This window comes from Anser cygnoides, chromosome 5 (genome assembly GCF_040182565.1).
Source record: "Anser cygnoides isolate HZ-2024a breed goose chromosome 5, Taihu_goose_T2T_genome, whole genome shotgun sequence".
In the NCBI taxonomy this organism is placed as follows: Eukaryota; Metazoa; Chordata; class Aves; order Anseriformes; family Anatidae; genus Anser; species Anser cygnoides.
This window is the reverse complement of record NC_089877.1, coordinates 12,980,269-12,996,080: the sequence shown is the minus strand read 5'-3', so window position 1 is coordinate 12,996,080 and position 15,812 is coordinate 12,980,269. Positions and strand designations below refer to the sequence as shown.

Below are 15,812 nucleotides of genomic sequence, written 5' to 3'. Positions count from 1 at the left end.
GAAACGCCTTCAGGGATGGGGCATCCAGTACTTCTCTGGGTAACCTGTTCCAGTGCCTCACCACCCTCTGAGTGAAGAATTTCCTCCTAATGTCTAATTAAATCTCCCCTCTCAGTTTAAAACCATTCTTTCCCCCTTGTCCTGTCATTGTCTATCCAAGCAAAAAGTTGCTTTCCGTCTCAATACTTTAATACTTAAAGCACCCTATAAGTATTGAAAAGCTGCAATGAAGTCTCCCCGGTGACTTACCCTATGTGCAGAGTTTTAATTTCATGGCATTGCTTAGAATAATAGTTATTGGGGAAAAAAACGAAGGAAAACCTGTGAGGTCCCTCTAAGGACTGTCCAAAGTAGTTTTTATACAGGCAGTGTTTAGTATTTAGTAGTATTTAACTAGTCTTAAATGCTTAGTAATAGTACCCATCAGTTTTCTTGGGGGAGGGTGTGGGTCCTCAGCCTGACAAATCCTATTCTCAGAGAATCAGTTGTTCTGTTTTTTTTTTAATTTTTTTTTTTAATTTATTTTCTTGGTATTTCTAAATGTGAACTCCATTGTCTTTGTTCTTCATCTCTTCCCTCAGATCCTTATTGCTGATCTCTTAACTCTTCAATTTCTGAATCAATTTAACATGTAGTGTAAAATAAAGAAGAATATATGAGTAAATTTTCAGCAGAATGTAGGATGATGATTAGAAAAGAATGTGAGATAACTTATAATCTGATTACTTTGTTTCTGTTGATCTACGTAGTTCCTTTTGGCAACAAAATAAGTTCAAGTTTATTGTTCAGCTTTTGTTACAACTAGGATCTGTGAACCAGTTTTCGTACGATGTGGAAATTACGAGCAAAAATGGTGGAGAAAGAGCTAGAATTACATGAATGATCAATCCCAGCAAAGGATCAGGTTGATTTATTCTGGAATCAAGTACTCTGTAGAAGTGCATACAGCAATGTCATTGTATTCTCTAGATGATTTGGCTTGAATGGCTCTTTTACTTTTTTTTGTGAAGTAGGCCTATGTTATCTATTCTTTTTCTGAGTTTATATTCCTACTTTTTGTTTAAAGGTCCAGAGGGAGCCAATCTGTTTATCTACCATCTCCCCCAGGAGTTTGGGGATCAGGATCTGCTTCAGATGTTCATGCCATTTGGAAATGTCGTCTCTGCCAAGGTTTTCATTGATAAGCAGACCAATCTAAGCAAGTGTTTTGGTACGTTGGGTCTATCTGTAGAGGAGTGGCTTCTTTCTAGTAATCTTTTCTAGTATATTGTACAGTCTAGCTTTTAAGTAAAGAAATAAATCTTTTTCCGTATCCCTAAAATTAAATAAATCTGAACTCTTCCAGTCATGAACTGGATTTTCCTGATTTTCTTTGCAACTTTTCTCATTTTATAATTTCATGCTATTACGCCTTAAAATATATCATTAGGGCCCTAGATAATTCACCATTGTGTAATCATGGTACAGCTCCTTTTCTCCCTCCTTTCTCTTTTCAAGAACTGTTTATGTTGCTATGTATGTTACTACATAATCATTACGAATTATTTCTATTTATATGAAGGCTACCATACATTATGGGAGCACTGAACTTTCATGCTCTGTAAATGTTTTGAAGGCATTTTTAAAGCTTCCTCCTAATACTTGAAACCTTTGTAACTGAAGAACCATTTCAGCTGTTATGTACTACCTAACTTTGGTTGCATTCCTTATCCTAATTTTGTTCTAATTATTGTGTGTTCAGATTGGAGATGCATCATGGCAAGAAATTTAAACAAAAAATATAGATCAACATGTCATGCTATTTTTATTATCCAAATAGATTATTTTCAGTGAACTGCTAAAGTCTGTGTTGTGAGCAAAGGACATATTCTTCTTTAGCTTGTGTAGCAGAAGACTGTGCATGTGGACTGCACAACTCAATGGTTTCATTTTTCACCACTTTGAAAACAACAGAGAGAGAGCAATTGTAGCATTTTTGTAGTGCTGTAAGCTCTCCTGACTGTGAAAAGGAGAGATGAGTCTTCATGGTTTCCATAGTATCGTGCCTTCATAATACCATGTGGTTTTTTAGTATTTCGATGGTCTAAAAGATGTGGACAAGCTTTTGCCTTGTGAAAACAAAACAAAGAAGACAGCAAAAAATATGCTGAGCATCAGGCTGTAACACCTGCGTATGGAATGATCTCTCCAGACAGTGATACCAACCATTGACTAGAGTTATTTAAAGTAGTAGGTTTCTTCAAAAACCTTGGGAACTTAATTTTGGGGATACTGTTCTCCTGGAATGATACGCAACTTTTCATAAGACAAAAACTTAATCTTTGGTACAAGTACCATGCTGCCTTAACAGCTACTTCACTCCAAACAAACCTACGCCTATAATGCCAAGATCATAGAATCATTTAGGTTGGAAAAGATCCTTAAGATCAAGTCCAGCCATGGCCTTAATACTACCAAGTCCACCACTAAACCATGTCCCTTAAGTTCCACTTGCATGTGACAGTGCTTTCAGTCTTGTATCTTTACTGAACTTTCGTATATAGATTAACATTTTCCACGTTTGGTTTTCTCACAGCTGTAAGATATTACAGGACAAACATCAGCACTCTTTTTTCCTGTTGGAAGACAAGAAGTATTATTTCAATTTCCTGAGTTGTGTTTATCTTTTGATCGAAGTTCCATACATCAGAAAACAAAGCTTTGTCTGAGAGCCCTTAGAGTATTCATAAAAACTTCTTACTAAACAGTTGTGAGCTCTTGTAAATTGCATTTCATGCAAGCTTCTCATACCTTGTGAGTAGCCGTTCTACAACTTTGGCATGCTATAATAGTGTATTTCCTTTTCTTCAGGTTTTGTAAGTTACGACAATCCTGTCTCTGCACAGGCTGCCATTCAGTCAATGAACGGCTTTCAGATTGGCATGAAGCGTCTGAAAGTACAGCTCAAGCGCTCTAAGAATGACAGCAAGCCATACTGAGCGCCCCTCCCCTCCGGGACTGGAGTGAGAAGGATCTTCTGGTAAGTTGGAGAAGAGCGCACTTAGTGATTCGAAGCCCTAAGGCTGTGTTTTTACAGTCCTGGAAGCTGATCCATGCCGTTCTATCTGGCACATCTTCCCCTGAAGACTCGGCTGCAGCCTCTGCTGAGAATCCTGCTTCGAATGGAGGACAAGTTTGTGCTTTTGTTTCCAGTGTTTTACTTTGGAGTTTAGGTGCCATATCGCTGAGGTTTTTTTTTGTTTTTTTTTTTCCCTTATTTGAAGTTTGCTGTGTTTGTAACCAGTGTGTGTTGAGAAGGACCAATGCCAGCTCCTTGGGGGTCGGGAGGTAAGGTTAAAGGGAGCCGTGGAAACTGACACCGCACTGCCTTGGGGTAGAGAGGAGAAGGGGAAGCAGAACTGACACCACACTGCCATAGGGAGAGGAGAGGGGAAAGCAGAAATAACACTGAACAGCTGACGGAAACAAAGATGGGGAAGGAGAACTTAGTCCATCCAAGTTTGGGTGAGCAAAGAACCAACTCCAAATAGCCTCTGTCATGCCACACCCACTCTTTTATGCTTCCTTAACTGTATGCCATGGTGGGGAATTAATAAATCATCTCTAAAGCAGGAGACAGGTTGGAAGGGTGAACACATTAATAAGCCAAAGGAAAACTGCAGTGTTTTTTGTTTGTTTTGTTGTATATAAAGTAGTGTGTATGTAGCACTGTGAATGTACACAGCACTTTATAAAATTATTAGTTAATGTCTCTGCCCAGAAAACTTCACTATTTACAGTTGAATACTAATGAGATGCAGTGAATTTCTCCATATTTAAGAAAACTTATCCTTTATAATTAGCTAAGTTTAGAGCGACATAGGTTAGAGAGTCTAGATAAATACATCTGGGGCTGGAAACAGGAAACTTTTAATCCCTGATAACCTGCAGATTTTTTGCCATTTTTTTTTCCTAACAGTTCATTGCATTCTCCATTTCTGTGGAGTAATGTCCTTTTTGCAGAATATTACTTGGAATTCATTCTGATAAGCATAATACGTGCTGTTTGTTTCTCTATTAAAATGACTGTTAAATTGAGATACAAAGCCCAGAGTGTTACCCTGAAACAACTCTTGAGGCTCCTGCTTCATACGTGTTCTTACAGGATTTGCTTTCTCAGTCTTTCTGTTGCAAAGATAATCGCCTATTTAAAAGAAAAAGCAACTAATTTGTGCAGTGAATTAGTCTAGTAATTAGGTATTTCTTTATACTGCAGTTTTCCTTTAAGGTGGTGCGTACCAGTGCTAAACAGGGCTAATACCCAGGCTGTGGAACCAGAGCAGAGCATTGAGACATTGTCTTATTCTGCATTTTGGTACTGTTATCTTTTATACTGAAGGAAAATTGAACACAACCCTTCAATTAACACACTTTTTTTTTGCACACTTCTGAAATTCTTAGTGCATTGCTAAGGGCCTTATACACTGGTTTTAGGGGACTCAGAGGACTTTTGACACTCTGGCCTGAGTTGTTTTAAGAAATCAGTAGAGTCCCATGTTATAACCATTAAAATCCACCTCTGTCACAAGAGGAAGTTTACAATTTCTGTGTGTCTAACAGAATTTCAATTTACCTCATATTTTCTCCTCTTCCTTGTTTCCTTTGTATTCCCAGTTGTTGATGCTGTTTCCCAGGGCATAAGCTAACAAACACTGCTGTCTGGGAGCCAGCTGCTAAATAATGTGTGTGGAGTCAGACATAGGGTTTGGATTGTCTGTTCTGCTCCAGCAGGAGGAGCACTAAACCCATCAAACCTGACTGAGATCATGTTCAGAATCTGTGCACCCACGCGTGGTCGTCTGTTGGGAATGTCATGCATTCCCAGGGATCTCAAACCTCAGAAGTAGAAGGCCTGACCCATAGCATCCAAGAAGAGCCCTTTCCATTGTTAAATTGAAAATCAAACAGTTGATACCTGTCCATATTGATGGCAGACAGGTAAATCTGTCAGTATTAACACAGATCATTTTGTGGTGGCAAAGGTTCAAAGGCCAGATTGCCAAATTTCCCAGTTATGCTGGCATGTGGTACCCTTCAATGTTAATTATTTGGATCTCTCTAGAAACGTAAACACTTAAGTGAACCATGTACACTTGAATTCTGCACAACGGGAAAGATGTGTCCTGGTTTTCTGAGAAGAGTGTTGGAGTGTGAAGGCCTCCAGGGTGATAATGGGATTTTTTATAAATAATATACTTTTCAAAAAAAAAGAAAAAAAAATAGAAAAAAATAGTTGGGAGCAGCTGCTCCAGGTGCAACCTGCTGTAACCAAGAATGTTGTTTCTATTTTTATAGAAGTTTTATACCGCTCCAGGGTGGAGAATATTTATTACCTAAATTATTTCACTGGAAAAAAAAAAGGCCAGGGTTTTGTAGAATCCTGAATGTGATTGTTTTACACACATAATGATGTGCATGATTGAAACTACTGATTTTCAGTGGCCTGTTTGCAGCCCAACAACTGCCAAATGGGGAAGATGAACGCTGTGAACCAGTGGAGGAGAGCACTGTGCTCTGGGGTCTCTACAGTCACTCTTACCTTCTTTGCGCCCTACCCCACTGTGCTGAGAACTTTTTCCTGTTTTTCTTTTAACCTGATGCTCTGACCTCTTTAGTAGTCATTTCAGTTGTCCAAAATTAGACATTTTAGCTTCTGCATCCTATAGCGTGTCCTCAGTACTGTGACTTACAGATCAAGCTTGGCATTGTTGCAAATCGGTGCAACTCCTGTTGACTTTAGGAGATTCACCAATTGACGATGTGGCTTAGTTTGGTCAGTGACTCCTCCCAGACATAACCACCTTAGACACCTAACTTGGGCTAGCTCTTGTGCCTTACTGGCGTAACTGTATTATAAGTATTGCCAAAAAGAAAAGAAACAAAATATCTATGCAGCTTAAATTCTAAAAGATGTGATCCTCAGATGGTTTGAATCAATGCAGTTCTGCTTTCTTCAGTAGAGCTGCATCAATTTTCACCAGCTGAAGATGTTGCCCTTTTTCTGTATTTGTTTGAGATTTCCCTTTTTTTGGTGTATCAATGTATATGTTGCCAAAGTTAATAAATGTATCAAGTTTGTGATTTGGGCAGATTTTTTCTGTTAACAACTGATCAGATAAAGTCAACATTCCTGTGTCTGTTTGGTGGCTGCTGCTGACTATAGAGATTTATGTTCCTCTTGGCTTCCAGTTTTCTTTCTCATTGATTGTCAGGAAAGTCTAGGATTTGGGGGGGCTTGAGGATTCATTTTATTTTTTTTCCTATTTTTAATTCCTTCATGCTCTTATTCAAGCACAAAGCAAATCAGTCAGCTCTTGGGACCTCATGGGGTAAACTGCCCAAAACAAATGAGTTGGTTCTGATGAGCAGCTGGTGTAAAAGAATCTACCAAAATTCTTTGAGTAATGCTTAGAAATAATCCTGATGAGGAAATTGCCTGCAGAACAACAATGTAATAATAACTTTAAAAGTGTGCTAGTATAGGTTAGGAACCATGAGACTGGAAGGAATGTTATAAAGGAACAAGAAACGGAAGTAGCAAAACCATTTGAGGCAAACTTGACTCTCCCCTCAGTATTTTAATATTGGAAATTATAATCAGATAGGTTTCTGTATTATAATCTGTTCTTGTGCCAAATGCTTTATTTCCTGGATTGTACAAAAGGAGTTGGGTGAGTTCAAATAAATTGCAGAGGGATTGGCTTAACTAGCCCCCTGGGCAAAACATTCTGTAAACTCAAACCAAAGAATCTGAATTTGCTACAACAAAAGCTAGTAAGATGTCTGATAAAATAGAATTACGTGTTATGTGTGTGACAAGGAAGTACTTAAGTATTTTCTAGAAGCAAGATGGAAATGCTGGTATATTTCATAGATTTGTCTCAGAAGACCTTTGATTTTACTAGATATACCGTAATAAGATGAAAGTATTATGAACAATTGAAATCTTAGTCTAATGTTGCTTAGTATCCATCTGGTACTATAGCAAACGAACTCATAGATTCTTCAGCCCCCTAGATAATCAACAGTCCAAAATTAGATATCTCCCTCTAACTTTTTTTTCCCACTCAATTGTACAAAACTTGCATTTCTAGAAAATGCCTTTGATACATAGTCATAAAATTTAAAGCCTAAGCAGAATGAGAATTAGAATTTCTCAGAAGTATGAGATGTTGATGAATTTATTCTTGTATTTTAGTAATGAAAGAGTTTACTAGCTGTGGGCTCTATTATCTGGAAAACAGATGCCTCAAAAATTCCTAGCAACACAGAATTCTACAAGGAAGAAGCTTTACACCTAAATAAGAAGTTAGGAGTGATAGGTTCTTCTTGTATCATACAATTAACTAAAATGTTTCTTGTTAATAGTTGAAAGTTAGGGAAGGACAGCCAAGCAAAATCCATCTAATTATAGAACTGTTCTAACTGTTTCATTTGGAAGCACCTAAAAGCAACTTGAATAAAGCAAATTGCAGTTGAAGGGTGCAGCTATGAACAAGTAAAATGCTTTGAGAGCTGCTTGTTGCAAACACTTAAACGTAAGGATACATCCCTGAGCAGACTTACCACAAAGTATAACATACAGAATGCTGAGTAGTTGCATTACATTATCACAATTGTGAGAATAAAACAAGGACAAAATTAAATAACTTTCCCTAAGTCATTCAGTTCTCATTCAGCTTCTCATGGCTCTGCTGTTGTAGGCCAGTCCTTCCTAATAGCTTCAGTGAATCTTGGACTTTCCCCTCAAAACTGCTGAGTGAAATACTTAATCTATCCAAAAAGCCTAAATAAATTGCACACACAATTCCTATGGTGCATGCTAGATGTCACTTGATTTCATGCCTTTTATTTGTTCTCATGCTTCAGAGTTCATGATGCATTTGCCTTTGTGGTTTAGGACTGAAACCTCACAGCTGTCTGCAAATTATCTAGAGTATTTCTAGAACTACAGAAATAACTGCAAGAGCTGCATTGTACTCTGCTGTGGTTGGTTTAAACTCCATACCAAGTCCTTTCTCTAAATTGGAAAGTACAAAGAGAAATTTTATTTTAGCATTTCTGGTAAGTTTTGCAGATTTAGTGGGTGACATGCTACTTTTTGCTCTGGCACTAGAATGCAATGCTTTATATTTTCAATCATGCTATAAATGCTATATGAAAGTCTCATCTTGCATTAGTCTGCAACCTGTAGCTTTGAGGGGTGCTGAAAATATAAGGCAGCAAACAAGAGAGAAAGTGGAGTTCCAGGGACGGGGGTGAAGAAAAACCTTTTCTCTCCCCTGCCTCCCACATTCTTCCCAAAATGTTTCTTCTGTTTTGCAGTTCAGAGGCTGAGGGGAGGAAACAAAGTTGTATCACATAATATAAGAATTAATGTATTTATAAACTTTGTGAAAGCTTCAGGAAACGCATTTTTCTACTCATCAAACTGGCAACAGTGACTGTAGAGCTTCTCAGAGCCCAGAATCCCCTCCTCACAAAGTCAGGGAGCTGGAGGCTGTATATAAAGGTTGGGAGAGGAAAATCCCTGTGCAGGTCTAACGATATGAAAAGTGCTCAGCTAGGACAAGTCTTAACTTGCAGTCAAGTCTTAAGGAATTCTTTTCTAATATGTAGGGTTTTTGGTTCCACTTATGTCTTGTATAATCTTTTTTTCCCCCTGTTCCAAACCACCTAACCCCAGTTTCATGGGCTCCTAGGGAATGAGAAGGGACTGTAGCTGAAGGAAAGAACGCGGATTTCCTGGGCTACCACTGCCTAAGAACTTCCCATGTTAGGATGCTGGAAAAGTCTCAGCTGTCAAACCACCTGTGAATCCCTTGTGTCCTGTCTTGTCTCTCACAGTCTCAATCTCTGTGGGCAAACGTGAGCCCTGGAGCCATATTTTTGGAGTCAGTCTCCTGGGGAGAGTGCTTGCTCTGTTCTTCTCTTAAACAGAGCTAATAGAGACACTGGGCACGGGACAAGGTGAATGCATGCTAGTCAACATGTCACTTGGCTGTGGAGTGCTCCACAGACTGGATTTTGAGGGAAATCGAGGTCTCTGCTTCCATTTAGTTTCTGGCAGTTTGATGTTTACTTGGTGTCCTTCATGTACTTTGACTTTTACTTGTCCATCGTTGGCATGTGCTGCCCTTCCCTGTCAACTCCCTTCCCCAGGAGGTCTCATTGTACAGTGCCCATTCTTGTTCTCTCTCTCCTCGTTTGGATGTACTGCTCTGTGTAACTCAGTGGGTCTCCCTCTTTCTGGTTTGTTTTTTTTCTAGATTCCTGCCGTTTGTTCATCGTTGTGCCTAAAGCATGTCGATGTGGCGTTCAAGTACATCGTCCAAATCCTTGTCTCTTCAGCTTCTCTGATGCTTGAACTCTCACCTTTGACCTTGTGTTGACTTTTGATGCTGATGTGTATTTTTATTATGTTTGTTTCTTTCTTTGTTTTTTTTTTTGTGCTGCCAAATTGGTTTTGCTAGAAAGACTGCTGAAGGGGGAATATTTAAACTTGCATTTGAATATAAAAGAATTTCTATTTTTCTAGACCTTCGTAAGATAACCACTTGATTTTGTGAATCTGATTCTTTGTAATTGTCTTCAGAGCAGCCTTGCTAGCATACCTTGTGGAGTATTTGTATTTCTGTGAACATACAGCCAATCACTTTCTAGGCTTAGTTTTTTCTGTGTGCTTAGTTTTAAAAACACAGTTTTGAAGAAAAAGTCAATTATGTGGTGTGACTCAATCTTTCAGGAGACTTCCTAGTCACATTTTGCTGATCTGGTTTCTGTGCTTGAGGAGACAGCATGTGTTTTTATGAGTTCAAACTTGTGACTTGAGTGGCATCAGCAGAAAACACTTGAAATACATTTTCTTCTGATTGTAGCTACATTTTTGCCCTGGCATTTACTGATTTTTTTTTTTAATTTTATTTTTCCCCCGCTTCCCTGTGTGATTATCAGTCTGCAGTGAAAATTTGATCAAAGTTGATGTTGTATTTTGTTAAGCCCCAGCATGCTTGTTTTTTTCGTAACTACAATCTCCTCAGCAAAATGTGATGTTTTCGTTTTATTCTTTCAAACTGAGATAGTGCCCAGAAATGTTTTGCATGTTTCCTGCTGTTTTCTTCACACCCTCGTATATATCACCTTCACCTCTCTGTTTTCTATAGTTTGTGCAAAAACTGAGCAATTTAATGGGTTTCAAAGGTATCCTTTTAAATTGGTGTTTTTGGTATGGCAAATATCTGATCAGAAGCCACCTGAGGGCATCTACCTGTGCACTTAGACTGTCTGCCTGACAGAGCACCTGGACCTCGTTTCATCTCCAGTGCTGTCACAGATTCCTGAGGGCTTGGTTGAATTGTTCCTGTAGTAGGAGTTTTGGTGGAAGGGGACAGCTGGGAAGCAGGAAGGTGGAGGAACTTCACAGTATTTCTGTTTCTAAAGCTCTCTGAAGCTAGGGCTCCTTTGAAACACTCTTTACTAGCATTTTGTATAAATCAGGGCACATTTTTGTGAAGTCCAGCCCCAGCTTAATACCGTCAATCAGACCTTGGTGGCAGGATCCTGGAAGGATCTAGGGTAGCTCTTGAAATAAAGCATTTGAAATCTTCTAGAGAAAGCATTTTTAAACCTGGTCATACAACTGCTGGCTCTTTTCCCAAGTGACAAGCACAATACAACAGCCTCTGAAGCTGTTACCTGAACAGGGTACCATCCCCAGCTCTCTTCTCAAGGGCCTTAGCTGGGGAATCTCTACGGAGATTTTTTAGTTTTTGTTTAGTTTTTAATTGGGTAATGAGCTAAGCAGTTTTTTCTAGCTTGCAGGATGAAAGAGAACAGGTTACTGCATTTTGTGTGGCAGGCTTCCCCCTACCCTACATACGATCTGCACAGGTAGAAACTGGGACGTAGCTTCTAGATGAAGGCACCTGAAGAGTGTGTGCTGTGATGAAGTTTCAGTCGGAAGGCAAAGTGAGCTAGTTTAGGCATCTTAACAGTATAAAATAATGTGAAGTGAAATCCCAGGAGAAAGGGGTTTGCTGAGAAAATGAATTATGTTTGATTGTATAGAAATCTTACTTTTGTCCAGTGTTTGGGATAATGAAGATGCGAAAGGATTTATCCTCCTACCCTACTCCTGAGTTGGCTGAGGATACTCTATATTCTCAATAGATACTGGTTAGATTTGTGTAGAAAGTCCTTAATCTGCTTGAGACAGAACAATTTTTGGATATGGTACATATACCTGGGAGTGAAGTGTGAGGCTGGGTGAGAAAAGGATAGAGGCTTGTTTATTTTGGAGGTAGGGTTGTGGGCTGGCTGCTGTCATTCCCACAGTCTGATTGCACAGGGCTGGGTGTCACTGGGGGGCACTGATACCCTGCAGTGTATTGAGTAACTGCCAATACATTTCTGTACGTGCGCATTTGGTTCCATAAGGAACTCTGGGGAAACCTGTGGAAAAATATCCGAAGAAAACCAAAATGCCAAATGTTGGATGTTTCTTTCCTTTCTTATTTCCTTTTCTTCCTTTGGTTGTTTTAATTGTTCTGTGGTGGTTTTAATGGATTTGAGACAGTGGAGCAGCAGCTGCCTTTCTGATTTTTGGCTGCTTTTTGTGAATAATTTAAAAAGAAAATTTACATTTTGGAGACAAACCTGTGGGCTTTTTTATTGGTACAAACATTGTATTTAACACTAGGGGTTTTGTACAGTTTTTTGCCTTTTCTACTAGAAAACAATGTAAAGTGATTCACAATGTGATGAGAAAACAAATTGCCACTATGACCAAATGTAGAGTCTGTTCTGCAGTAACGGAATTTAATCAACTCGAAGTTGTGGTTCAGTCGTAGAAATGCTTTTCTTTACCTTGTTTGAGCTGTTCCTTTTTTCTTGTTTTGATTTGCAAAACAAAATGTCTTTTTGTGTGAAATTGTGTTGTACTCTGTAGAGAATTACGGATTTTACTTTAATGGTTTCAAAAGTAGAGGAGCACATGTTGCTTTTCTGATCTGATCGCAGAGTTTGTGTAGTGGATTTAAAATGAAAAGATTTGTTACAAGTTTGGAACGAGCGAGTATGTGTTAAAGGAATTTTCTTCCTTTTGTGTGTGTGTTTTTTTTTCTTTTTGTCCCAAAGGGCAACTTAAAGCTGTTTTAATTGCACAGACACACCGACAACAAGTCATTTTGTATATGCCAAGTGTGGTACCTTCCTTTGTTTATTTGCTATTAAACTGTTTGAGAAGAGTCCTTGTGTGTTGTGTTTGTGTCTTGAACTTGAGGTTCTTTTTGGGTACAGGTGTGGGAAGCTGAAGAGAGATGAGAGAACTGTCTTCCAGTTTTGTAGCCGTGAGCTGCAAAAATTTTCATGATCCAATGTTACCTATTCTAGATGCACAAAATAGCCTTCCATGTAGATCAGCTACCTTGAGTATAAATGAAAAAGGTTTTGTTTGTGTAGCCTCAATTTGTATCATTTTCTAGTCAAGTCCTAAAAATCTTGGATAATGCAAACGTGATACACTGGGGAGTGGCCTGTAGATATATCTGCGGCCTCACAGAAGTGGTGCTGGGTAGCCATTTGCCTGTGCATGCAGTGTGCTTCATGATGTTTCAAGGGCTGATGAACTTCAGCATAACACCAAACTTGAGCTATATAAGAACAGCATGGGCGTGTGGTGGTGGGTGGGATTAGATAAGCACTCTTGGAGAAATCATCTCATACCTCTCCTACAAGCACCATACCTTCCACTCCCACTGCCTCCTTACTCCAAACAAGACCCAGCTTGCTGAGCCTATCTTGGTTCTGCAAGGTGAAGGTATCTGCAGTTCCCAGTGCTCGTGGTCCTGGAAATAATACACAGAGAAATCCAAAGTGATTGGAATTTTCATAAAACCTGTTGGGTTTTTTTTTTTTTAACACCTCAGGACTTACTAGCTCAGGTTTTGTGATAAGCTCAAGTTAACCTGCTTTGCTCTTAGAACTAAGGTACATTAATTTTTTGACTTGTCTAAAGATAAATAATTGCTGTAGTCAGAGTATAATTCACTTAAAAACTTGACTGAGTTTGATGTTAATATTGCCCCTCTGAGAGGGAAAGTACCACATTGGCTATGACTGCCACATTTGTGAAAAATCCTACAATTCAATAATGCTTTTCCTTCTGGCTTCCATCTCAGACTGCAAGCACTTTCAGGTCAGCTATGTTCCTCTTCCATGTCCTTTTTCTCTGTTATCTGGTAGACTCTGTTTCACCCCATTACTTCCTACATGATAATAAATCTGAGAGCACTTGCAAGCATCAGGATTCAGTGCTGCATTCCGTTCTCTGCAGTGCACCAATTGCGAAGCAAGGCGCTGAGCCACCTGTTGCATAGTGTGCTGGGATCACTCATTTTAATTTGCAGCTGTTGAGAAGGGGGTTGGAGAGATTTCAGTTCAGATATGTCTGAGGTGAAAGATGGAAACAAACAATTGAATCGGAGAAGTGGTTTGCTTAGCTGGGATGGAAGATTCCTGCTTGTGCAACGAAATTGGCTAGCGTCATCTCAGACAATCAGTTAGCAACTTTGTCCATTATATCTTATGAAACTGAGACTAGATCCATCAATACTTAGATGTATTAAACTACAAATAAGAGCCAGTGTATTAATTTCTGAAAATCACTAGCATTTCACATGGGTTCTTAAGTTCATCAACATGAAAACACAACCCTGTAGATTAAGTCCTGATGTTGAATGTTTAGGCAAAATTGTTTTCCTCTCACATCCTCCTCCACCTTTCACTACTTGTTTTAACTCCAGGCTCCAATCTTCCTGACTTTACCAGCCATGTTCTGCTGTCTTCATATGGCCAGGAACCACAGGGGATACATTATGAAGAGCAGTGGGGAAGGAGACGAGCAGCTCAGTGTGGTCACTCTGAGGAAGTGACCGTGTGTATGACTATAGCTCCACAGCGTGACAGGTGAGATTCCCCGACTTAGCGTTTCCTTGCACCTCACAGGCTTACCTATTTGTAGTTCCTGAGGAAAACTGTTGATCATTTAATGTAGAAGCTGTACTTGTATCACTTATAAACTAGACCAATCTTGAGCCACAGACTGACCACTGCTGTTAGTTTCTCAGTGAGTGTCTTGGTGATGCTACCCATTTACCCCTCCATATTTAGGCAGCCTCATTGGGCTCAAAGTGGTACGTTCCATATCAGAGTATGTTTCTGTTTTTTGAAAGTGGCCAGTTTGAGCTTGACAGTTCTAGCCCTTATTTTACTAGGTTAAATTTTCATCTTGGCAGACTAGTTGTGAGTGGATTCTTAAGAAACTAAGCAGCGTTTCAGAGGAGAATAGCATGCAACTCAAAAGCAAGGAAGTACAGTGCAATCAAGAAAATGCAGGACAGATCATCTACCTGCTAGAATGGCTTTGGCAGACTGCAAGGCATCTCCTTTCCACTTTGACCTTTCCTCATCGGATATAAGAGCAGCGTTATGGATGAAGTGAAGTGTTCCAAAGGCATCAGGATGAGTTAAGGTACAGACAGGCTACTTGTGGAAGGTAATTTTACAAAATGGTCTGCTCCAGCAAAGAATTGTGACTTCTTTTTTATTTCCCTCTTCTTGAGTCCTGCCTGGCTTCATTCTTTCATGCTGTCAACTGCAATGTCTCCTGTCTCTGGCCCTCTTAACTTCAGTTACTCCAAGTCCCGAAAACTGATGGCCTCATCGTTATCACTGCTTTCCATAGGGATCAACCTTCTGTATCATGTGTCCATCCTGCCACTCACCTCCAGATAGGCATATAAAAATCACTGCTGGAAAGAGGGTTTTTTATTTTCCAAATCAGACTTCTAATGAAGTCCTAAAATATATGGGGAATAGATATTCTGACAGTGCTGCTGAAGTGATCTTGGCACATGAGCCAGCTCTGTGTCAGCTTTATTTTCCTTCAGTCTTCTATAGGTTTTTCCATAGTTTCTACTTCTAGAATTTGAGAGCACACAGTCTATGCTGAAGCTTCACCAAGCACATTACGTCCCTGAAAAACAATGAAAAATTAAATAATGTGAATATCAAAAGTTCCCAGAAGAGAATCAGCCTGGTTGTAGCAAGAGTTCTCAACCATTTAAAATACTTTTTAAAATACTTTTCTGAGAAAATTTTGGATAAAGGTGTTGATGGAATCTCTTAAGAAGATGACTGCTATGGTGTAAAACCTCTGCAGGCTGTGACTCCTTATTATTGTGTGTCCTACTTTCCTTAAAGATATTGTATCAGGAAGGCTCCCTTGGCTGTTTCTGTTTCCTTAGGCAGCCATGATCTAGACCAAGATGGTCCAACTGGGATTCCATCAGTCATTACCTTTGCTTGGGGCACCGTATTCATGTAGGTGCAGGGAGGTAGCTGGAGACATGCCTGCTTCAGCATGTGGGTCTGTTGTTAAAACTTTGAATTGCCATTTCTTCTATTTGGCCTGATCCCAAACAGGTGTCTGGGACTTCTGTATCTGAAAAATGTTAAACTTCTCTGAGGCATCTCCCCACTCCCCAAGTTAGGTATCTCTTCTTCTGAAGGGCAGAGTAAATCTATACATAACAAAGACTAAGCCCATTAAAATTGCACCAGATCAATAGGGGTATGAAACTTGATTCCTAGAGTAACCAGTCTAACTTTACTCTTTCAAAGATGTGTAGGCGAGTTAAAAGCTATCTTATAATTGGGCTGACAATCTTCTTATGTGCTTGCATCTTTCTTATGCAGAAATGTATTGCTTTCAG

At 39.4% G+C, this 15,812-nt stretch overlaps 1 protein-coding gene across 18 annotated transcripts in view; it reads left to right on the top strand.

Annotated features, from left to right (window-relative positions):
• CELF1 (CUGBP Elav-like family member 1) overlaps positions 1 to 15,734 on the top strand; it is a 61,351-nt gene extending 45,617 nt beyond the window's left edge. For 16 of the 18 annotated variants that reach the window (XM_066997670.1, XM_066997669.1, XM_066997666.1 and 13 more), the window contains 2 exons: positions 1,067 to 1,210; positions 2,851 to 12,284. In XM_066997670.1, coding sequence (XP_066853771.1) covers positions 1,067 to 1,210; positions 2,851 to 2,978 — 272 coding nt within the window. In that variant the 3' untranslated portion in view covers positions 2,979 to 12,284. Of the gene's footprint in view, positions 1 to 1,066; positions 1,211 to 2,850; positions 12,285 to 13,841; positions 14,005 to 14,333 lie in introns of those variants that run through there. The other 2 variants (XR_010831756.1, XM_066997660.1) reach the window with 2 other exon arrangements.
• Positions 15,735 to 15,812: the final 78 nt, after the last annotated feature.